This window comes from Sceloporus occidentalis, unplaced genomic scaffold (genome assembly GCF_023333645.1).
Source record: "Sceloporus occidentalis isolate IW3139 unplaced genomic scaffold, rSceOcc1.0.p SCAF_201, whole genome shotgun sequence".
Taxonomy (NCBI): Eukaryota; Metazoa; Chordata; class Lepidosauria; order Squamata; family Phrynosomatidae; genus Sceloporus; species Sceloporus occidentalis.
The window spans coordinates 600,586-624,867 of NW_028317181.1; the positions used below are offsets into that span (position 1 = coordinate 600,586).

The 24,282-nt window shown below is 46.2% G+C and overlaps 2 protein-coding genes and 1 pseudogene across 6 annotated transcripts in view; 1 reads left to right on the forward strand and 2 right to left on the reverse strand.

The window, feature by feature from the left end:
* The window catches only part of LOC149278110 (C-type lectin domain family 4 member K-like), a 35,558-nt gene extending 19,098 nt beyond the window's left edge, over positions 1-16,460 (reverse strand). For 2 of the 5 annotated variants that reach the window (XM_089502359.1, XM_089502360.1), the window contains exons 1-6: positions 14,796-15,513; positions 13,432-13,510; positions 7,725-7,835; positions 5,793-5,912; positions 3,165-3,263; positions 1,257-1,343 (exon numbers count right to left, since the gene is read on the reverse strand). In XM_089502359.1, coding sequence (XP_089358485.1) covers positions 1,257-1,343; positions 3,165-3,263; positions 5,793-5,912; positions 7,725-7,835; positions 13,432-13,474 — 460 coding nt within the window. In that variant the 5' untranslated portion in view covers positions 13,475-13,510; positions 14,796-15,513. Of the gene's footprint in view, positions 1-1,256; positions 1,344-3,164; positions 3,264-5,792; positions 5,913-7,724; positions 7,836-13,431; positions 13,511-13,807; positions 13,924-14,524; positions 15,514-16,391 lie in introns of those variants that run through there. The other 3 variants (XM_089502356.1, XM_089502358.1, XM_089502357.1) reach the window with 3 other exon arrangements.
* The window catches only part of LOC149278102 (uncharacterized), a 250,232-nt pseudogene that overhangs the window by 213,441 nt on the left and 12,509 nt on the right, over positions 1-24,282 (reverse strand).
* LOC149278109 (uncharacterized) overlaps positions 1-24,282 on the forward strand; it is a 705,984-nt gene that overhangs the window by 40,625 nt on the left and 641,077 nt on the right. The window lies entirely within an intron of this gene.

The following is a 24,282-nucleotide window of genomic DNA, read 5'->3' on the forward strand; positions in this document are numbered from 1 at the left end:
ATGGGGGACACCTGGCTTAAGGAGACAATATGTGAAAGGGATCTGGGAGTCCAAGTAGACCATAAGTTGAACATGAGTCAAGAGTGTGATGCGGCAACTAAAAAGGCCAATGCAATTTTAGGCTGCATCAATAGAAATATGGTGTCTAGATCAAGGGAAGTAATAGTGCCACTATATTCTGCTCAGGTCAGGCCCCACCTGGAATACTGTGTCCAGTTCTGGGCACCACAATTCAAAAAGGACATTTAGAAACTGGAGCCATGTGTCCAGAGGAGGGCGACTAAAATGGTGAAGGGTCTGGAAACCTTGCCCTATGAGGAACGCCTGAGGGATCTGGGGATGTTTAGCCTGGAGAAAAGAAGATTAAGAGGTGATATGATAGCTCTGTTTAAATATTTGAAGGGATGTCATATTGAGGAGGGAACAAGCTTGTTTTCTGCTGCTCCAGAGAACAGGACCCAATGGAGCAATGGATGCCAGCTCCAGGAAAAGAGATTCCACCTCAACATTAGGAGGAACTTCTTGACAGTAAGGGCTGTTTGACAGTGGAACACACTTCCTTGGAGTGTAGTGGAGTCTCCCTCCTTGGAGGTCTTCAAACGGAGGTTGGATGGCCATCTGTCGGGGATGCTTTGATTTGGATTTCCTGCATGGCAGAAGGGGCTTGGACTGGATGGCCCTTGCGGTCTCTTCAAACTCTATGATTCTATGATTCTATTTCTGGGCTAAGAAATGAGGAGAAAATATATACATAATTCCTAAGACAGAGCTCTCGCCCAGAGTTTCATCATCATCATCATCATCATCATCATCATCATCATCATCATCGAAGGGAATCCAGATTTCACCTGTGCAAGGAGATTTCTAACAATCCTGGTCCAAGGGACAACATCCAGGAAAGGTCTTTTGCTCTTTGCCAGGATGGTTTGTGTGGCTAGTTGGCTCTTCTTCTTTAAACAGATATATATTTTATAAGCAATTCACATAGTATAATAGCAGACTCTTTGGCTCTTATGAAGTGGCCATTTCCTTTCCCATCGGTAACCAAAACAGAGCAAAGCAGAACTGGGTTGTTTGGGTCCTTATGAAAGGAACCATTTGGAACCATTTCATCTTCAGCTTGGTTGCCAACTGTTCAGGGGCCCAGAACCTTTCAGAGCTGCATAGAAGGAGAGGGACTTTTGGCATGTGCCACCTCAGGCCAGCTTCCCCTCTTTACTCTCACAATTCAACCTCACCATCTCTTTGGAACTTACGGATTTCTTCTTCCAAGTCTTTGATTCTTTTAGTCCACGTTGACAATACTTCTGCATAGCTCTGGGCTGCAAGGAGTTTTTCACGGGCTAAAACATCAGAAGGATTAAAGTCAGATCAAATAGTAGCATGGTTTGCATCTTTCTGTATTACATTACACTAGGATCCCATCCCCACAACTATGTAACTGCTTTTAAAGGTCTGTGGCTTCATTACTGTACTCCATTCATGTATCTTCAATTAGTATAGTCAACCTTATCCACGGATTCAACCATCCACAGCTTCAAAATATTCAGAATATATATATATATATATATATATATATATATATATTTCAAAAAACACACCTTTATATTTGCCATTTTAGATATGGGACTCCATCTTACTATGTCCTTGTATTTAATGGAACAAGCATCCATGGATTTTGGTATCCACGGGAGACCCTGCAACGAAACCCCAGCAGATACCAAGGGCCCACTGTATTTCAATCCCTAAAACACTGGAACCATTGAAGACATGGGAATGCAAACATATCCTACTCCTCTCTAGCAAAGGCATAGGCAAAGAGCAGCCCGTGGGCCTCATCCAATCCCCGGGGCCATATTTGTGGCCCTCAGGACTCCCAGAGGTCAAAGCATTTTGCTCAAACATGGCCCCAAAATGCATAGTTATGAAGGGGGTGGGATATTTGGGTCAGCAGTACTACATGAGTCTCCCTCCTTGGAGGTCTTTAAACAGAGGCTGGATGGCCATCTGTCAGGGATGCTTTGACTGAGATTTCCTGCATGGCAGAATGGGCTTGGACTGGATGGCCCTTGGGGTCTCTTCCAACTCTACGATTCTATGAGAAAAGGACCTTGGAACTGTCGTTGAACAGAAACTGAAAATGAGCCAGTAGTGTTGTGTTGCGGCAAAAAAGGCGAATGCTATTTATTTTAAGCCATAGAAGCATAGTTTCTAAGCGGAAGGAAAGAACAGTCCCACTGTATTCTGCACTAGTCAGGCCTCACAATCTGGGGTCCTGGGGTCCATTCTGGGTGTCTCACTTTAAGAAAGAAGGACAAGATGGAGCAGGACCCTGTGAAGGCCATGGAGAGCAAAGCATAGGAGGAGCCATTGAAGGAGCTGGGTGAAGAGAAGATTGCTGTTTGTGTGGCATCCATGACTGTTGCCTTCAAGTGCCTTCCACAGAGAGGAAGGGTCAGGCCTGTTCTCTGCTGCTCCTCCGGAGGGAAGGGCTAGGTCTAACGGCTTGAATTTACAGGTGGATAGAGTTTGACTGACCATTAGAAGGGACTTCACTTTTGAGTCTGAATAAAATATAAAAGCACTCCAGAAGAAAATCAGCATGTACTTTATAGACTACAGCAAAGATCGTGAAAGGCTATGGAAGAAGGCCCTTAAAGCCATGATGGGAGTGCCAATGCACCTGATAGTCCTGAGGAGGAATCTGTATCTTACAACAAGAGGCCACTGTCAGAACAAAACACAAAGAAACAGAATGGTTCCCAGTTGGCATTCTCCAGGGTCAGGCAAGGCTGCATCCTTTCACCCTACATCTGTCAAATATGTATGCAGAACATATTGTAAGAAAAGCAGGCTTGGACACAGAAGAAGGGATGTGAGGACAGGAGGAAGGAGCAGCAGCAACCTAAGCTGTCATTGCCATCCTCTGAGGCTGAGAGAGTGTCACCAAATAGGTTTCCATGGCCAAGTTAGGAATCGAACCCTGGTCTCCCGGAGTCCTAGTCCAACACTCAGACCACCCCCCCATGCTACTGACCAGTGTGGGGTCCTCCCCACGTCTGTCTACCATGCCCTTCATACCACCCACTTCTCATTCTCCATTGGACGGAAGGGCAGGGGACAGGCAGAGGAGGCGCATGGCGTCACGAGGGCTCAATGCTTACTTGAATTTTTTTTGAGGTTGATGTCACGGTTTGTCATAAATCTTGAAACTCTCCTTGCTGCCAGGCGAAGTCTCAATGTTTCCCTAAATTCGACAGCATCTAATGGAGAGAGAGGAAGAAACGAAATGCCGTTCTAAGATTTCTTTTATGCCAGGTGGGAAGCATGTTTGGCTATCCACTAAACCCTGATTCCAGCCCAAGAGCCAGGAGCTTCAACCACAGGACTGTTGTTGGGTGTTTTATTTTAAAAAGCCTTAGCTTATTAAACATTTTGGGGTAGACACATTGGCTGTAACCCAACACACTCAACCTGTTCTTCTGCCATGGGACCCTGTCGGTTCACATTGTTGTTGTGTGCCTCCGAGCCATTTTTAACTTATGGGGACCCTAAGGATTATTTCTGCAGTGCGGAGGGGGCCTATGTCTTTCCAGTTTTTGTCTGGATAAAGAAGAAAGTGAAACGCCTGCTTACATTCCAAGTCTGGGAAAACTGCCAGAGGTTTCCTTAGAATTTGGGGTAAACCGCAACGAGTGACCTTAGGTCCCAGGTAGGAAGGGTCTCCCGAGACTGGTGTGTGTGTGTGTGTGTGTACAAAAGGAAAAAGAGGCTTTTCAATTTCTGAATTACGGAGCTATAGTGCGTGTGTAAGTGCCTCAATCTATTCTTTAGTCTTTTACTGTAACTACAGTCGGCCCGCCGTATCCACGGATTTCCTATCCACAGATCCAAGCATCCATGCCATGGAAATAGTCATATATATATATATATATATATATATGCGCCAATAAGCCATTTTTTTTTTATTTTGCCATTTTTATTTAAGGTACACCATTTTATTATGACATTGTATTTAATGGGACTTGATGATCCACGGAGTTTGGTATCCACGGCAGGGGTCCTGGAACCAAACCCCAGCAGATAACAAGGACTCACTGCAGCAACAACAACAACAACATTTATTTCTATCCCACCTCTCCAAAAAGATTGAGGCGGGTTTATTATTATTTAATAATAATAACAATAATAGTAATAACAATACCCATTTTCTTTAATAGGTGTTGAGAATCCATGGACCTGGGCATCCACAGGGGTCCTGGAACCAAACCCCAGCAGATACCAAGGGCTCATTGCAACAATAACAACAACAACAACAATTCATTTTCTTTAATGGGGCTTGAGGGGGAAAAAGGAAAACCCCAACACACAAACAGTAAGCCATAAACCCACAACTGATTCTGCAATTAATTTTTTTTATCCACGGATTCAAGCATCTAACAGCTTCAAAACATTCAAAAAAAGTATTAAAAGTATATAAAATGATTTTGCCATTTTATGTAAGGGATGCCATTGTATTTAATAGGACTTGAACATCCCTGGATTTTGGTATTCACAGGGGTTCCTTGAACCAAACTCCAGCTGATACCAAGGGTCCACTGTTTGTGTCTGTGTGTCCCTTTTTAAAAGCCTTGCCCTGCTCAGAGAGAAGAGAGTCCATATTAAATATCGGAGGAGAAAGGAAAAGCGAGTTGCAAGGAAGGAGGCAGGGCTAGGCAGGCTCTTCTTCAGTGACATTATTCTGGCTTTATGAAGGAGCTCTGTGTCAGGCGCGGGAATTATTATTATTATTATTATTATTATTATTACTATTATTTTCTTATATCCCGCCTTTCTCTCAATATAGGGACTCAAGGCAGTGGAATGAAGTGTTTGGACTGCACCTCCCAGTATTCCTCACCCCTGGCTTTGCTGGCAAGGACTGCTGGGAGCTGCAGTTCAACATCATCAGGAGCAGGGGTAGGCAACCTGCGGCCCACGGGCCGGATGCGGCCCGGCGAGGCCTTGGGACCGGCCCCAGCCCAGTCCTGCCGCCGATTGCCGCCGGGGCCTTTGGGAGGCAATTGTCTATAGAAACCTCAGAAACATGCATTTATGTTAACATTTTTAAAAAAATCAGCAAATTTTTTCGCGTGTCCTCCATTTTTTTAAAAAAGTGTCTTCCATTTGAAAATTTTGTCCTACATTTGTCCTGGTTTATTTATATATTTAATTTTTTAAAAAAAATATTTAATTATTTATTTTTTGGCTTCGGCCCCCCAGTTGTCTGAGGGACAGCAACCCGGCCCCTGGCTCAAAAAGATTGCCTACCCCTGATCAGGAGGAACAAATGATTCCCAGCCCAGCTCTTAGGAGGTTCATATCGGAGGAGATCTTCCAATGCAATCCTGCATTGATCCTCAGCAGGGAAGATTCAATCACAGTCGTGTCTTCCTGAAAGCAAGGAGACCTAAAAGCAGGGAGCAAAGGTCTCATTGCTTCCCGACCTTCTTAAAAGCATCAACCTCAACATTAGGAGGAACATCCTGACAGTAAGGGCTGTCTGACAGTGGAAGACACTCCTCCTTCGGAGTGTGGTGGAATCTCCCTCCTTGGAGGTCTTTAAACAGAGGCTGGATGGCCATCTGTCAGGTATGCTTTGATTGAGAGTTCCTGCATGGCAGAAGGGGATTGGACTGGACTGCCCTTCTTGGGGTCTCTTCCAACTCTACGATTTTATGATTCTACCCTTCACTCCAGCCCAATACAAGTAAATTCGGACAGCTCCCCTTTGCAGGAAGCATTGGACTTACACATGACAAGCATCCCCAAGGCGGCCACGAAGAGAAGCATGGAGAGCATGATGCTAGCATATGCCCCACTGGGAGACTGAAAAAAGGCTTTCACCCTCCTCCAGATTTCACGTGGCGTTACTGGGAAGGAAAAAGGGGAGACGAGTCAGGTTTAACCATCAGTCATAGAATCACAGGGTTTACCTTATGCCAAAGTTTAAAGGAAAACGTTTTGAAGATGCTCCATCGATGGTACCTTTCGCCAACGCATCTAAATGTCATAATGGCAACTGTCTCCATCCATCCTGGGAGGGAGTGAAAAGACAGGCCCAGCGCCTGTCCTTAAGAAGCAGAGCCTTCCCTCCAGTCCATCTGCCTTGGTCCAGGTCTCAGAGGGAGAGACGAACTGCTGGACCTGATCCCCTTCCCTTCTCCTTTTGTGTTGTAAGCCTGAGGGCAGGGAACCGTCTAATAAAAAATAATAGTTGTAAGCCACTCTGATAGCCTTTAGGGCTGAAGGGCGGGGTATAAATACCATAATAAATAAAAAATAAATGCAGTGTGTAACACTGGAAAGACTGATGGCTAGAAATGTCAAGAATCGTCAGAATGGAAATGCAAGGAAATACTGGAGGCATGAGGGGGGTTGATAGTGGCCATTCGTACTAATTTGAAATCTATACATTTTTAAAATGTAATGATGAGTGGGGCTAGTGAATAAACCATAAGCCACAAAGCAGATGATTTAAGAATACAGAGGGCCCCCACATTCACTGGGGCCAGGGGCACAGGGCCCTTGTGAAAGTGGGGAAATGCAAATAATCAGAGTCTTCTTTCTTTAACCAGAGAGAACACTTATCTAGGAGTCTCTAAGTCCAGCAGTGCAATTCTAAGGTGCAATTCATCCACCAGACGTTGACCACAGAATCATGCTGGAGGACCCACAAATGCCGAGATGGGTTTTCTCTGGGAATGTCTCGGTCCTCCAGCAGAACTTTATGGTCAACTTCTAGCAGAGTTGTGCTGGAGGACCTAGAGATTCCTAGAGAGGAAATAATGGCCCGGAACAGACAGGCCTCTGCTGCGCCCTCGTCACGTGCGAGAGTTGCCTGGTGGACGGAGCGCCCACACAACCGGCAACCCTCCCACATCATGGATGTGCCGCAGCTATGGCACGCCCACTGGACAGGGCACGTAACAATGACATCTCAGCTGCACCACTTCCAAACGGGGCCGCACAGCTGCAATGTCACTGTGACGTCTCTGGCGCTTTGCAGCATTGCCATAAAAAGGAGCCGCTTCCTTTTTTGCTCTGCAGCAGCGCCACGCAATTTGGTTGCTGTGGCGCTCCTGCGAAGCAAAGAGAGGCGCCGGGGAGGCACCTCTTTTTGGCACTCTGTACCATGCCAATATTAATCAAATCCCTGAATAATCGAATTCGCAAAAGTCAGAGCTGCAAATGTGTTGGTGCCTCCAAAGGCCTGATCAAGAGGAGAGGCTGTCCACCTTTCAGTCTGGGACACACAGAAAGCAGCATGGATTTCACATAATGGCAATAGGTTTCCCCACAAAATTGTTTCCCAAACGGAGACTTGCTCTCTGGTCCGTTGTTCCTGGCTTGTATTTAGTGACTCTTTTCACACGGCTGAATCCAGTTGCCAGTCCCAACCAGAGCAGACCCATTGAATTAGTGGTCTTTACATGAGGGTTTGCTTTCCCACCCTTCAACCATGGATCCAAGTAGAGCCAACAGGTCCATTCCATTGGGGCTGATGGGAATTGCCCTTTAACCACATTTGGAGGGCTGCCTGGACTAAAGCTGGCCTTTGCCAGCTTCTCTCCTCTCTCTCGGTTCTTTCCCTCCAGACTGGCTCTGGCCGTCCTTCCAGCCGGTCCTGGTGCCTTCCTCTCTTTTCGGGAAACAGGCAAGGTCTCCCTCCGCAGCTTACGTACTCTTCTTCTTGGTTTTCCCAGGAGCACCTATAGCTGTTGAGTCCTTGCGTGCCACTGAGTCCTTGCGTGCCACTGAGTCCTTGCGTGCCACTGCGTCCTTGTTTGCAGGCTCTACAAAACAATAACAGCTTGGATGGCATCAGGAATGAACAGAGCAACATATAAAACAACTTCCACACAGTAGAATCACAGGATCCCAGAATTGGAAGGGACCCCAAGAAGAGCCCTGATCCAGACCAAATCTTTTATTCTGCCACATAGGAACTCTCAGTCAAAGCATCCCCATTGAGAGATGGCCATCCAGACTCTGCTTAAAGGCCTCCAAGGAAGGAAGGGTTTTTTATATTCAAGGAAGACTTAGAGCATAGAGGAGGAGAAGGTGGGCTAAGAACGGTGTTGGAGGGGTTCTCCTTTAGTTTTTCACTTTTTCTTACTCACTTTTTCCCTTAAGGGGCTTGTGGGGACTTTTGCTCAGAGGACGTGAGTCAGAGACTTGCCTCCAGGAGGAGCTAGTAGCCAGGAGCTCTCCACATAACTCTAGGCCCAGTGGATGGAGCTCAATGAGAGAACTTGGGAACAAAGGCCAAGCCAATGGGGGCCCTTTACGTTGGTCTTTAATGGGGTAAGCCCACAGTTTTCCATTAGGGTCTCCTTCAGACTTCTCAGTATGGACACTGAGGGGCCTGCAACACTTGAGGGATGTTTGTCTTCTTGCCTACAGATGTGGGGAACTTCGCCTGCAACAAGTGCAAGTTGGTAGCCCTCTTGGAGGAAAGTCCAACAGCTGGAGGCCCAGGTATCTAAACTTCAGCATCTTAAGGAGCAAGAGGTTTCCATTGACAAAATAGACCAAAGGGTCTTGGATGGGAAACACACAGAGGGGGTTGCTAGGGAGGAAGAGGAGGTCACTTCACATACAATGGAAGCTGACAGCTGGAGAAATGTCACACACAGAAATAAGGAATGCAGGGATCGTTCTGGGAACTTGCAGCTACAGAATCGATTTGTATCTCTTTCCTTTATCAAGGAGGACGAGGAAGAGCAGCATGGATAGGGACGGAGCAGGGGAGCCTGAAAGTCCCACCGGAGGGAACAGACACTGCTAAGCCTCGGAGGAGGCATGTGGTCACAGTGGGGGACTCCTTGCTGAGGGTACAGAAGCAGTGGTTTGTACAAGGCTTTCATGGCCGGCATCCATAGATTTTTGTGAGTTTTTCCGGCTATGGGGCCTGTTCTAGCAGAGTTTCTTTCTGACGTTTCGCCAGCATCTGTGGCTGGCATATTCAGAGAAAGATGCCAGCCACAAATGCTGGCGAAACGTCAGCAAGAAACTCTGATAGAAAATGGCCACATAGCCCGAAACACCCTCAAAAAACAGTGGTTTGTAGGCCTGACAAGATGTCTCGAGAGGGGTGTTGTCTCCCCGGGGCAAAGATCCGCAATATGACAAAGACTAATAAGATTGGTCAAGCCTACTGAACGTTAACCCTTCCTTTTGGTTCATGTGGGAACCAGCGATACTGCAAGGCACTGCCTTCAGAACATCAGAAGGGTTGATGTGACTCTGGGGAGGAAGCAGAAAGAGCTGAAGGGATATCATATTAAGGATGGAACACGCTTAGAAGCATAGAATCACAGAACCATAGAATTGGAAGAGACTGCAAGGGCCATCCAGTCTAACCCCCTGTCATGCACGAAATCCAAATCAAAGCATCCCCGACAGATGGCCATCCAGCCTCTGCTTAAAGACCTCCAAGGAAGGAGACTCCACTACACTCCGAGGAAGGAGTGTGTTCCACTGTCAAACAGCCCTTACTGTCAGGAAGTTCCTCCTAATGTTGAGGTGGAATCTCTTTTCTTGGAGCTTGCATCCATTGTTCCGGTTCCTGTTCTCTGGAGCAGCAGAAAACAAGCTTGCTCCCTCCTCAATATGACATCCCTTCAAATATTTAAACAGGGCTATCATATCACCCCTTAAAGCCTCTCTTCTCCAGGCTAAACATCCCCAGCTCCCTCAGTCCTTCCTCACAGGGCTTCATGGTTTCCAGATCCTTCACCATTTTAGTTGCCCTCCTTTGGACACATGGCTCCAGTTTCTCAATGTCCTTTTTGAATTGTGGTGCCCAGAACTGGACACAATATTCTAGGTGGGGCCTGACCAGAGCAGAATACAGTGGCACTATTACTTCTCTTGATCTAGACACTATACTTCTATTGATGCAGCCTAGAATTGCATTGGCCTTGTTAGCTGCCGCATCTCACTGTTGACTCATGTTCAACTTGTGCTCTACTTGGATCCTAGATCCCTTTCACATGTATGAGTCTCCTTAAGCCAGGTGTCCCCCATGATCCTATATCTGTGCTTTTCATTTTTCCACCCTAATTGCAGTACCTTATATTTCTCTGTGTTGAATTTCATTTTGTTAGCTGTGGCCCAGCTTTCTAGTCTCTTCAGGTCGTTTTGAGTATTAGCTATTCCTCCTAATTTGGTGTCATCTGCAAATTTGATAAGTATGCCCCCAATTCTGTCATCCAGGTCATTGATAAAGATGTTGAATAGCCCTGGGCCCAGGACAGAGCCCCACTGGACATCCCTCTGGTCACTTCTCTCCAGGATGAAAAGGAGCCATTGCTGACCACTCTTTGGGTTCGTCTGGTCAACCAATTACAAATCCATGTAACAGTTGCCTTGTCTAGCCCACATTTTACAAGCTTGTTTGCAGGAATGTCATGGGAAACCTTGTCAAAGGCCTTACTGAAGTCAAGATATACTATATCCACAGCATTCCCTTCATCTACCAAACTGGTAATTTTATCAAAGAAAGAGATCAGATTTGTCTGGCATGACTTCTTTCTCTGAAACCCGTGTTGACTTTTTGTGATGATGGCATTGCCTTCTAGATGTTCACAGACTCTCTGTTTAATGATCTGCTCCAGAATCTTTCCTAGAACTGATGTCAGACTAACTGGACGATAATTGTTGGGATCCTCTTTTTTCCCCTTTTTGAAGATGGGGACAACGTTTGCCCTCCTCCAGTCGGCTGGGATCTCTCCTGTTCTCCAGGAGTTTTCAAATATGATTGCCAATGGCTCCGATATTACATTTGCCAGTTCTTTTAATACCCTTGGATGGAGTTCATCTGGTCCCGGAGACTTAAATTCATTTAGATTAACAAGGTGTTCCTCTACTATCTCTTTACTTATTCTGTGCTGAAATTCCCCTATTCTTTCCTCTGCTCCATTATCCTCAGGTTGAGCACCCTTTGCCTTTTATGAGAAGACGGAGGCAAAGAAGGTCATGAGTAATTCTGCCTTTTCTCTGTCTTCTGTTAGCATTTTGCCATCTTCTCCACGCAGTGGCCCTACCATTTCCTTCTTCTTCCTTTGGCTGCGGACATATCCAAAGAAGCCCTTTTTGTTGTTCTTAACCTCTCTAGCAAGCCTGAGTTCATTCTGTGCTTTAGCTTTTCTGACCTTATCTCTACACTTGCTAGCTATTTGTTTGAATTCCTCTTTGGTGATTTCCCCCTTTTTCCATTTCTTATACATCTTCCATTTCAAACTCATCTCGGTTGAAAGTTCCTTAGTCATCCATCCTGGTTTCTTGAGACACTTCCCGTTTTTCTTTGTCACTGGAACTGTCTGAAATTGTGCCTTCAGTATCTCCCTTTTGAGAAAGTCCTATCCGTCCTGAACTCCCTTCCCTTTTAGTATTTCTGAACAGGGATCACCCTCAATACTTCTCTAAGTTCACTGAAATCCGCTCTCCTAAAGTCCAGAATGCGTGTCTGACTCTGCCTGGCTTCTCCTTTCCACTGTATAACAAACTCCAGGAGAACATGGTCACTTCCACCGAAGGATTCCACCACTTGCACCCATTTACCAAGTCATCCCTGTTGGTTAGGAATGCTTGTTTTTTGCTGCATCAGAGAACAGGACCCGGAACAATGGATTCCACCTCAACATTAGGAGAAAGTCCTGGCAATATGGGCTATTGGAGAGCGGAACAGTCAGTCAAAATGGCTGCTCAGAAGCAGCTTTCCTTCTTCCTCTGCAGGGGACTCAATGAATGTTTCCTAAATTTCAGCAAAAATTGGATTTGGAAAGCTTACATGGAGTAGATTTAGAAATCCTAGCTTTGGAAACCTTGATGTTTAACTTTTATATCTATGCAAAGGGACCTTGCGGCACCTTTGAGACTAACTGTGATCCAAAACACACTACAGAAATAATCCAGTTTGAAACCACTTTAACTGCCCAGGCTCAGTGCTAGAGAATCCTGGGAATTGTAGTTTATTGTGTCAGCTAGTGTCTCCAACAGGGAAGCCTAAATGGTCCACAAACCACCTTCCCACTCTGCAGACCAGGCCTGTTCAGTGCAAAGTCTTTTTCGGTCTCCTGTTCCATACCAAACCTCCTTGGGCTTTATATCCTCTGACTCAAGGCTTGCCTTGTAGGGAAAGGGATGAGTGAGCAGGATGGACTGCTATGTCTCACTTTGGCCACAGCTCCCAAAGGGGATGCTGGATGATGGGCTGCAAGCCTTGCCATAGCACTACAGAACCACCAAAGTGGACACTACTAGAACCATGGAAGGAAACCTCTCTTGGGAATGGATATCATGGAAATATACTGCGAGGGCTGATAGCATGCTAGGAATGACGTAAACGGCATAATATGCTATTCAGGAAGAACAGAAACAATATTCACAAATATTTTAATCACTGATGGGGGCCGAGGAGAGAAATGTGTAAATTTACAGCGCTTTATAAATAAAGGTTAATAAAGCCTTCCCAAGTTGTGCTTTGGTCAGACCCCAGCTGAACTATTGTGTCCAGTTCTGGGCACCACAATTCAAAAAGGACATTGAGAAACTGGAGCCATGTGTCCAAAGGAGGGCGGCTAAAATGGTGAAGGGTCTGGAAACCATGAAGCCCTATGAGGAAAGAGTTAGGGAGCTGGGGATGTTTAGCCTGGAGAAGAGAAGTTTAAGAGGGGATATGATAGCCCTATTTAAATATTTGAAGGGGTGTCATATTAAGGAGGGAACAAGTTTGTTTTCTGCTGCTCCAGAGAACAGGACCCAGAACAATGGAAGCAAGCTACAGGAAAAGAGATTCCACCTCAACATTAGGAAGAACTTCCTGACAGTGAGAGCTGTTGGACAGGGAACAAACTCCTTCCTCGGAGAGTAGTGGAGCCTCCTTCTTTGGAGGTCTTTAAGCAGAGGCTGGCCATCTGTCAGGGATGCTTTGATTGAGAGTTCCTGCATGGCAGAATGGGGTTGGACTGGATGGCCCTTGTGGTCTCTTCCAACTCTACGATTCTATGATTCTATGCTCTCTGCGCTGGAAACCTACTTCCTGCATCTGACAGTCCCATCCTTTTTGTAGGGCCGTGTGTGTGTGTGCATGTCTTTCTGCACAGAAAATCCTGGTTTTTAAGGGTGTGTGTGTGTGTGTATTAAACAACCCCATGCGTTTTATTTTGCACAGATTACATTTCAGCATACCATTAGTTCTCCAAAAAAACATAAATTGCTGTTTTCAAGCAGCCTCTTCCAGTAGGGGCAAAAAAGGGTGATTTACTTGGTTTTGAGGGCAAGAAAGAATAATGGCAGCAAGGACATCCTTGTCTAGGACAGAAGGGAGACCTGTGGATACAGAAGGATTCCTGTAAAGGGAGAAGAATGGTAGAGTCAACTTACCTTTCATCCAAAGGAAAGATATTGCAATTTTTTTGGGTGCCATCTTTTCCTCACTTTGAGTGTTGTCTCATCCTCTGGTCTATATGAGGGGTAAGCCAACAGAGCCAATGGTTAAAGCATTACCTTACAATGAGTGGGGATCCTGCAACCCTCCTGAGGTTTTTTGACTGCAAATCCCAGTGGTATGCTTTGATGGAGAGTTCCTGCACGGCAGGATGGGGTTGGACTGGAAGGCCCTTTTTGGGGTCTTTTCCAACTCTAGGATTCTATGATTCTAACACGGTCAATAGTGAAGCATACTGGGAGATACAGTCCCAAACAACACCTGGAGGGCCCTCACCCCTGTTTAAGACAAATGTAATACAGCTGAACTCACAGTTTTCAGTGGAGAGTTTTTGGATCAAAATTCAGAGTGGAAAGCAGCAATTTCAGAGCAGCATTCACTGAAATTGCCCTGCCTTTCTTCCTTTTGACCTTGTTGATGGGGGCCTCCTAATGACCAAAAATAGCCAATGGTATATCTGTGTCAGGAGCCTTGTCCACATGGGCAAAGAATCCCATCCTCACCTCGAGGCCGGTGCTGCGTTTTTCCCCAATGCGTGGCAATTTCTGGTGGAATTCAATGAGTCGCCCCCATTAACCCGACCTTCTCCTGGAGTGAAGTTGCAGGAAAGCGTGGTGTTTCCCCAAAACCCTGGCTTTAGGGCAGTGTTTTATCTCGTGTGAAGAGCTGGGGCTGGCATGCTGTTTGCGCACCAGGCATTATGCCATCTCCCTTCCCCATGATGGCTGAGCAATGCAGGGAAAAGGGACGAGCCACAGCCATAGCTGCAGCAGGAGATCTGTGGAGAGGTGCCTGGCACACGGTTGCTTCTCTGGAAGGTGGGCTCCGCAGGAGGGAGGTTAGAGGGGCCTCCTGCTGACAGGGATGGGGGCTTCGGAGGCTCCTGCCATGGCATCGGGGGGGGGGGTCCCTCTACCCTTGGGGTCTATACTAGGACGCCTAGGTCCCTAAGTTTCACAGGGATCAGTCTCCTCAGTCCAGGTGTCCCCCATGATCCTAGCTCTCTGCATTTCTCCCTAAGTGCAGTACCTGACATTTCTCCCTGTTGAAATCCGTCTTGTTAGCTGTGGCCCAGCTTTCCAGCCTATTCAGGTCATTTTGAATTCTGATCCTGTCCTCTGGGCTGTTAGCTGCTTATTTTAAGTCCCAGTTTTGTGGGCAAAGACAGGTATAAATGATGATGATGGTGATGGTGATGGTGATGATGGGTGTAAGGCCACTCCATGGAGATTACAGTCGCCATCCAGTACTAGCCCAGTTCAGAAACCCCTGAAAGTCAGTCAGTTTACCTTCAGCCTACCTGTGTTTCTTGGAGTTGCTCCTTCCTTCCTTCCTTCCTTCCTTTGCTTCAACTATCTTTCCCTGTGAGGTAGAACATTCTAGAACCCTCCCATTCACCTTCTGCTCTGCCGTGATTGGCTGCTTGCCTTGTCCAATCGAACCGCATGTAAGAGAGCCAGAACCAGGAAGCATCCCAAGCAGCTCAGGTCAGAAGCAGCTGCAGGTTCAAATCCTGACCCTCAGTTGAGGGAAGAGAGGGAAAGATCATGCTCACACAAACACGCATCTTTTGCCTCTCCCCCTCCACCAAAAAACCAAACATTGCAGCTGTTTTCAAATGTATTTTTGGGTCATGATTTTTTTAAAAGCCTACCGCACCCAGAAAAACTCCGGAGAAACAGGGCAAGTCTAATTAAAAAGATTGTATGTACAGCGCTTTATAAATAAAGGTTAATAATAATAAGTCATCCTGAGGCCTTTTTGAGATCTGTCCATCTCTCTCTCTCTCTCTCTCCTATCTATTTATCTATCTCTCTATCTAGCTCTCTCTCTGTCTCTCTCTCTATAAAGCCAAATTCCTATCAAACCAGCAGCCATGTTTTTATCCTCAAGAAGGGCCCTGGGTTTTGGGGCCATGGAGCGGGAGTTGGAGAGGTCTAGAATCCGCTGCGTTTCAAGGAACGGCCCAAAGAAGTTGGGAAACGTCGGCATTTCTCTTGGGAGGTCCAAGGCTTTCAGAGGCCTGTTACAGACTGCCCAAATAAAGCTGCTTCGGGTCTCTTTGGAGGTATGCTATTTAAATGATGCATGTGTCCTACGAGTCCGGAGGTCGCGCCAAAGCCATACTCCATTCCTAAGCACTGGAATGCAGCTTTGGTGCAGCTTCCGGTTTCTTAGGGTGCATGCATCATTTAAACAGCATACCTCCAAAGAGACCCGAAGCAGCTTTATTTTGGCAGTCTGTAACAGGCCAGAGATTCTCTGGGGGTGTTTGGGGCTGTTTTCCGTGGACTACAGCTCCCAGAATCCCCTGAGAGAGGGAGCAAGGGTGCTGTCATTGCCGTGGGGGATTCTGGGAGCTGTAGTAACAGCAGCAGCCCTCAGTAACAACAACAACAACAAGGCCGCTCCCGAAAGCTCTCCTTTTGCACAGAATGAAGGTACATGCCTCTAATTTTAAGGGAAGAGTGGGTCCAGCTCTATGCTTTCCTATCTCTCTGGGCCTCCATATAGGGTTGCCATACGTCCGGACCTCAAAACCAGGGGAAATGTAGGACAAAATTTTCAAATGTAGGACACGTTTTTGGTGTGTCCTACATTTGAATAGGAGCCTCGCTGAGGGGAGGTTTTCCCTTGCCGCTTGGGCCCCAGGCCTCGCCGCGATCACAGCAGGGAGCAGAGCCCAGGTGGCGAGGGAATCCTCCTCTGAGGGAGGCTTTCCCTCGCCGCCTGGGCCTCGCCGCAATCACGGCGGGGAGCGGAGCCCAGGCGGCAAGGGAAGCCTCCCTCAGCTTGCCATATCCTGCCCGGGGGCGGGGGAAAACCGGGGCGGGACCGTGTGGACCCGCCCCAAATCGGGAAAGTCCCGCCCCCAGGCGGGATATGGCAAGCCTACCTCCATAGAGTCTTCCTTCCGCCACTCCTTCTCCTCCTCTCTATGGTCGGCCGCCATTTTAGATCCCGCTCTGTTTCTCTCTCTCTCTCTCTCTCTGCAGAGGGAGGGACCAATCAGAGTCCGTCCTTCAGGGAACTGGGCCAGGAGAGGAGGCCAAGGGCTAAGACAGGGGTCAGCAACCTATGGTCCGCGGGCCACATGCGGCCCACTAAGGCCTAGGGACCGGCCCCAGCCCAGTCCTGCTGCCAATTGCTGCTGGCGAAAGGCGGCCTCCTCCCTCCTTCCTGGCCTCTGTGAAAGCCCAAGCCTCCACAGAGGCCGGGAAAGGGCATGGGGGCCACCCGCGATCGCGGCGATCATGGGCGCTCTGCTCCCTCCTTCCCGGTCTCTGTGAAGGCCCAAGCCCCAGGCAGGAGAGGGAGGGAGGGCATCGGTCATCCTCCTCCTTCCCATCCTTCTCTTTCCGCGGCTGCCCGACAGCCGCGAGGAGGGAAGGAAGGGGCGGGGGAAGAGCAGGAGGAAGAGGAGGGAGGGAGGAAGGAAGGAAGGAAGGAAAGAAGAAAGGAAGGAGGAGGAGGGAGGAAGGAAGGAGCAGGAGGAGGAGCAGGAAGAAGAAGAAGAAGAGTAGCAGGAGGAGGAGGAGGAGGATTTCCATTCCATTTGTACAGGTCTGCTCTGTTTTAACAATGATAATAGTGATGATGATGATGATGATGATGATATCAGTCAGTTTCTGCGACATGCAGTCACTCTTTCTGAATGTGAGACAGTGTGGCTTTCCAAAGTGCATTTCTGTGTATTTTCGGTGCTTTTAATGCTAAAAGGTCTGCTTTAACGATGATGATGATGATGATGATGATGATGATGATGATGATGATGATGATGATGGTGGTTGTTCTTCTTGAATTTTCAAATATTTCCATATCTCAGGTAGATGCGCCAGTCAGGAGCACTTGTTATCAGCTTCGGCTGATACGCCAGCTGCGCCCCTTCCTGGAGCAGGGAGGCCTTGAAACAGTAGTGCATGCACTGGTCACCTCTCGATTGGACTTCTGTAATGCGCTCTACATGGGGCTACCCTCGTGCCAAGTTCAGAAACTTCAACTTGTACAAAATATGGCAGCCAGGTTAATTAGAGATTCTCGTCGTACCGATCACATAACACCGGTTTTGAAATCCCTTCACTGGCTGCCAATGAGTTTCCGGGCAAGGTCCAAGGTGTTGGTGATTACCTTCAAAGCCCTACATGGCTTGGGTCCAGAATACTTAAGGGATCGCCTCCTTCCATACTGTCCGTCCCGCACTCTAAGGTCCTCGAAGGGGAAGAATCTACTTCAGCCAATAAGATCTAGGCTCACTTCAGTCACCCAGAGGGCCTTTTCCATTGCGGCTCCAAAGACATGGAATGACCTGCCGAAGGAGATCCGTGACATTTCTACTCTTACAGCCTTTAAGAAAGCTCTTAAAACGGATCTCTTCCGGCAGGCCTTCCCTACGTAGTTCCTCTCCCCATTTACTGTGACTTATGTCACTCTGTCCACCAATTCTTCTCTTGAATTTAATGAGAAGAATTAAATTAAAATTAATTAAAATAAAATCCTTGCCTCAAGAAGAAGAGCCCTCCCTCCATGACATCACCATCAGACCTGGGAGGGAATGACAAAGAGAGGCCCAACTTCCATCAGGCCTCACTGTGAATGTTCTCACTTCGCTCTCTTTAATTTTATTGTATTTTATTTATTTATTGCATTTTATTTTATTATCTTTATTTTTACTGTTGTAACCCTCCTGGATTCCTTGTGATTGGGCGGGCTATAAATAAATCATCATCATTATTATTATTTATTGGAGTAGAGGTCACAATATACCTCTGACTAAGTCTTAAACTTCTAAGCCAGCCCCTTCTGTGGCCTGGTCTCCCTGTCCTTCATCGGCGTCAGTGTGGCCTTGGGGAGGTGACAGGCTTTCGCCTGGGAGGTCAACCAGGGCAGCCCCTTCTGTGGCCTGGTCTCCCTGTCCTTCATCGGCGTCAGTGTGGCCTTGGGGAGGTGACAGGCTTTCGCCTGGGAGGTCAACCAGGGCAGCCCCTTCTGTGGCCTGGTCTCCCTGTCCTTCATCGGCGTCAGTGTGGCCTTGGGGAGGTGACAGGCTTTCGCCTGGGAGGTCAACCAGGGCAGCCCCTTCTGTGGCCTGGTCTCCCTGTCCTTCATCGGCGTCAGTGTGGCCTTGGGGAGGTGACAGGCTTTCGCCTGGGAGGTCAACCAGGGCAGCCCCTTCTGTGGCCTGGTCTCCCTGTCCTTCATCGGCGTCAGTGTGGCCTTGGGGAGGTGACAGGCTTTCGCCTGGGAGGTCAACCAGGGCAGCCCCTTCTGTGGCCTGGTCTCCCTGTCCTTCATCGGCGTCAGTGTGGCCTTGGGGAGGTGACAGGCTTTCGCCTGGGAGGTCAACCAGGGCAGCCCCTTCTGTGGCCTGGTCTCCCTGTCCTTCATCGGCGTCAGTGTGGCCTTGGGGAGGTGACAGGCTTTCGCCTGGGAGGTCAACCAGGGCAGCCCCTTCTGTGGCCTGGTCTCCCTGTCCTTCATCGGCGTCAGTGTGGCCTTGGGGAGGTGACAGGCTTTCGCCTGGGAGGTCAACCAGGGCAGCCCCTTCTGTGGCCTGGTCTCCCTGTCCTTCATCGGCGTCAGTGTGGCCTTGGGGAGGTGACAGGCTTTCGCCTGGGAGGTCAACCAGGGCAGCCCCTTCTGTGGCCTGGTCTCCCTGTCCTTCATCGGCGTCAGTGTGGCCTTGGGGAGGTGACAGGCTTTCGCCTGGGAGGTCAACCAGGGCAGCCCCTTCTGTGGCCTGGTCTCCCTGTCCTTCATCGGCGTCAGTGTGGCCTTGGGGAGGTGACAGGCTTTCGCCTGGGAGGTCAACCAGGGCAGCCCCTTCTGTGGCCTGGTCTCCCTGTCCTTCATCGGCGTCAGTGTGGCCTTGGGGAGGTGACAGGCTTTCGCCTGGGAGGTCAACCAGGGCAGCCCCTTCTGTGGCCTGGTCTCCCTGTCCTTCATCGGCGTCAGTGTGGCCTTGGGGAGGTGACAGGCTTTCGCCTGGGAGGTCAACCAGGGCAGCTTTCCTCCGCTTTTTTATTTCCTCCTGACTGGGGTCTGTTATTAAAAAACCTGTTTGTTTTTATTCCGCTTTTCCTCGAGATCAAAGCGGTGCACATCTACAAGGACTATCACATACAATATAAAAACAGGTGAAAACATTCAATGGTAATTACAATTATTCAATAAAATTATCTAAAAACAGCTATAAAATACCATTGATCTAATTGGGGAATATTTTCTCTACAGAGAGTCGGGAGGGTATGCTTGCTGGAAGAGATAGGTTTTCAATGCCTTTTTGAAGGCTTCCAGTGTACTGCTAAGGCGGATCTCTTCCGGAAGTGCATTCCAAAGAGTAGGAGCTATTGCTGAGTAGGCTCTTTGATGGGGTCTTACTCTGTTACTGCGTTGGACTGGGGCCCATGGCCTCACCTCCCTGGCCGTGCCAGACCCTACCTGATCTAGGAGCTACATGACCAGGCCTGGTTGGCCCTTGGGTTAAACCACCTAATAGGCGTGGGTGCTATCACCGCTTCGACATTACCCTTCCGCCCAACCAAGGAGCACCCCCAGGTTGGCGGTTTGGCATGGGAGACAACAACTGTGTTTTTGGCCATTACCGGCACCCTCCTTGCTCTGAGACACCCTCCTCCAGTCCCTTAAGGTGATCAGAGCTGGGATTTGCGCATGCGCTGGCAGAGAAGATAGACGCCTTCGGGTCTTTCCCTTCCAGGATGATATAAATAAGTAAGATGTATTACTTCTCCCTGCGGCTTAATGAATGAAATTTGACGCAGCTAGAGAGATAAAGAGAGGAAACTGATTTCTTCTACAACAAAAGTAAAATAACATTAAGAAATCAAGAGGAATAAGGCTCACGATCAGCTTCGTTGCAAAACAGCGTTCACAGCAAAATGGCAACAGAAGCAGAGGAGGTGAGTCCTCCTATGAAAACTGAAGTATCTCAGTTAAATGATAAGATGGACATTATAGAAAACAAATTAGATAAACATTTGGACGCTTTTAAGAATCTGACTGTTCAGGAACTCTCTCAGGATATAAGAGAGATTAAAAAAAGCAGCGAATGAAGCATGGGAGGGTTCAAACAAAAATAATAAAGAGATTGTGGAACCCCAAGAACAGAGGGCTGACCTTGAGCAGAAACCCAGTGGACAGACAGAGGAGAAAGAATCTGGGGTTGAAAGGCTTTCCTTCAAATATACATGCATCAGGATTAATAGAGGCCCTAGCAGCATGGAATAGATTTATTGCCTGATGACATTGAGAGGGCAGATCGCTCCTCTGGGTATCATAAACAAAAACAAACAACTAATAAATACACTCCAGATGTAATTATCCTGTTCCTCAGGGAAAAGACCAAAGACTTTGTGTTTAAGAAATTAAGAGCTCTGCATAACTTGGAGCACAAAGGGACCAAAGTGCAAATTGTTCCAGAACTCTCCAATGAAACCAGAAAGCAGAGATACCAACTGCAGCCAGTAACAACTTCTTTGATGGAGGCTGGTCAAAAGTTTCCTTGGGGGTTTCCAACAGCTATACAGCAAAAATGGAGAGTTATTCAAAGCCAGAAATTTAGAAGAAGGTCAAAAAATGCTGGAACAATTAGGAATTAAACAACAGAATGGAAAAGAACCTACAAGTAACCAGGCAGAAGAAGCAGCGGAGGATGAGGGACTGGATAACGATTGGAGAAAAGGGTTATGGAATATCGAAGGAGAGGCAAAGAGAGAAAAGCAAAGAAGGGAAAGTGATGGTGAAAAGTGCAAATTGCACTATGTTTGGCACTGGTGGGAGAAATGATGCTATTTGGGCTAACAAGATTTCGGACTTTAAGCAACCAGGATTTATGATCAACCAATAGCAGTAAAAGTATGACACTCAGCATTATGTTTTGTTAAGAAGTAAAGAAATAAGGATAACATTAAATATATATTGAAGGACTTTGAACGGGTTAAAGGAGGTAATAAGAAATTCAGGTTTTGAATACTGTAATAGCAGGGAGAGCAAATGAAAGTTAAAGTTTAGGATACTGGGAGGGGATGCGACAGGAAGAACGCAACCCAGTTAAGTGCCAGTCATGGTGGCAGGCTTTCTATGCCATGCGCATGCTCCAGGTTGGCCATAAGGGCCAGAAGACTGGAAGCGGGAAGGGGGTAACGGCTGGAAAGATGTGCAAGAGGTGGGTATCGGAAATTCTAACTAAACAAGGGGTGGGCTGAGATGAAAGGAATTAATATCCTTTCTATTAATGGTAATGGCTTGAGTACTCCAGTTAAGAGATATAGACTGTATAGATTACTTCAAGATAAGAAAGCGGACATCCTTATGATTCAGGAGACACATAAAAAACAAGATAAATCTAAGCTCCTGAACTATGCTAAATGGGATAAACAGTTTGAATCCAGAGGAACTAATAAAGCTAGCGGAGCTGCTATTTTAATAAGGGAAGGGATTAATTTTCAGATGGAAAAAATAGTATAAGATAAAGAGGGGAGGTATATATTTATCAAAGGGAACCTAATGAATTTGAAAACTACCTTAGCATGCATTTATGCTCCGAATACGAATCAGTGTAAATTTATAGAGAAGGTCTTTTCAAAACTGGATGGCTTTACTGAAGGAGACTTGTTTGTTGGTGGAGACTTTAATTGTGACTTAAGTAAACTAAAGTTAGGTGGGGTAAAATATAGATATGCAGGAACGAATTTAAATAAATGGAATATGATAGATGGTTATGAAAAGGTAGGGAACAAATCCCCTGGCAATACGTTTTACTCTGCAAGACATAAAACATTTACCCATATAGACTTTTTTATAGTGAAAAAAGATAATATTGTTCAGATAAATGATATTAAAACCGAGGGGATTTGGTTATCGATCGGATCATGCCCCCCTATACGTGAACTTAACAATACCAACGGTTAAAAAGTAAAGAAATGGAGATTTAACCCTATAGTGACAATGAAAGGAAATAATAAGAATGAGATAATTAAAGAAATTAAATCCTTTTTTGAAATAAACGATAATGGAGCGGTATCATTGCAGACTGTATGGGATGCCTTTAAGGCGGTGCGAAGAGGGAAATTAAGAAGGAAAATTATCAGTATAGACAAAATTTGGTTAAGGAAGTGGAATTTTTACAGAAAGAATCCCAAAAATACAAAAGGGAAAATATAAAACTACAATGGGATAGAAAGAAGAAAGACCTAGAAGACCTAGACAAGGAATTTATTATATATTAGGAATGATTACCAAGCTTGAGATACCAAGAGTATGAAGGCCTGGGCAAGACTTTTAAAAAGAGAGAAAAAGAAGAAATGGGTTAATAAGATACAGGATAATAATAATAATAATAATAATAATAATAATAGTAACAATTTTTATGTTTACCCCGCCTTTCCAAAAAGATGATCAAGGAGGCTTACAAGGGCTAAGAAGATTACAATACAAGATAAAAACAATACATGATAATGGTGAAACATTGCATGACGAGGATAAAATAAGAGAAGTAATGGAAAAATTTTATGAAAACTTATATAGAGAAAGGGAGACATTAAATCAGAGAATAAATATCCAGACTAAATTAGAAGAGGCGCAAAGGAATCACTTGAAGGGAAGGAATTGAAAAAGTAATTGATGAACTGAAAGGAGTTAAATCTCCAGGCCCTGATGGGTTTTCTAGTACTTTCTATAAAATATTTAAAAATGAATTATGCAATTATATGGTCAAAATATTTCATGAAATATTAATGACAAAGCAATTAGAAATAATTTTGATTTTGAAGCCGAATAAAAACCCGGATAATCCCGAATCTTACCGTCCTATTACTCTTTGTAACCAAGATTATAAAATTTTTACAAAAATTTTGGCTAATAGGTTGAAAACTTTTCTGCCAAACTTAATTGGAGAAGATCAATATGGATTTATTAAAGGGAGACTTATTGGGGACCCAATTAGAAATGTCCTTAATGTTATGTATCATGCAAAACAACACAAGAATAAAGTGGCATTAATTAAATTGGATGTATACAAAGCCTTTGACTCAGTAAATCATAATTATTTGTATAAAACTTGTATAGAATTTGGGCTAGGGAGTCAGTTTAGTGAGTTAATAAAAGAAATATATACAGATAATGAGGTTCAAGTTATTGTTAATGGTAATTAGGAATATCAAAATTAAAAGCGGGATGAAAGAAGGATGTCCTCTCTCCCCTTTATTATTTTTATTAGTAATAGAGCCTTGGCAAATGAGATCAAGGATGAAAAAGGAATTAAAGGATATTGTCTGGGTGTATTCTACCAGATCTATAGTGGTTGTGGATAATGGGGGCTAGAGTAGGCTTAGCTAGGCTTGTAGGGGGAAAGCTGGGTTGTAACTGTTAGCTCCAGGTGGTGCTTATCAGGGGGCCTTGAAGGCCTGGTCCTCAGAGGTTTGGAGTGCAGTCTCTAGGTTGGGGAGATGAGCGATGGAGGATGGGAACCAGGGAGGAATGGGAGGGCGTTTGCCAAGGGGGACTGATGCATTGCGTTGGTTGGTTGGGAGGGGTCAGTCTCAGCTAAGAAGCTGAGTGATGGGGAATGTCCGATTCTGGAACCATCCATAAAGTACTGTTGATTCATCAATTAAGCTGACTGGCTGATTGTCCAGCATTCTGGTCCCGCACTCTGACAGCGGGTAAAGAGGAATTGAAACTGAATTTGTTCGCAGATGATGCATTGATAACCACCCAAGACCCTTTTAGAAGTGTTAACAAATTAGTAGATATAATAGAGACATTTAAGA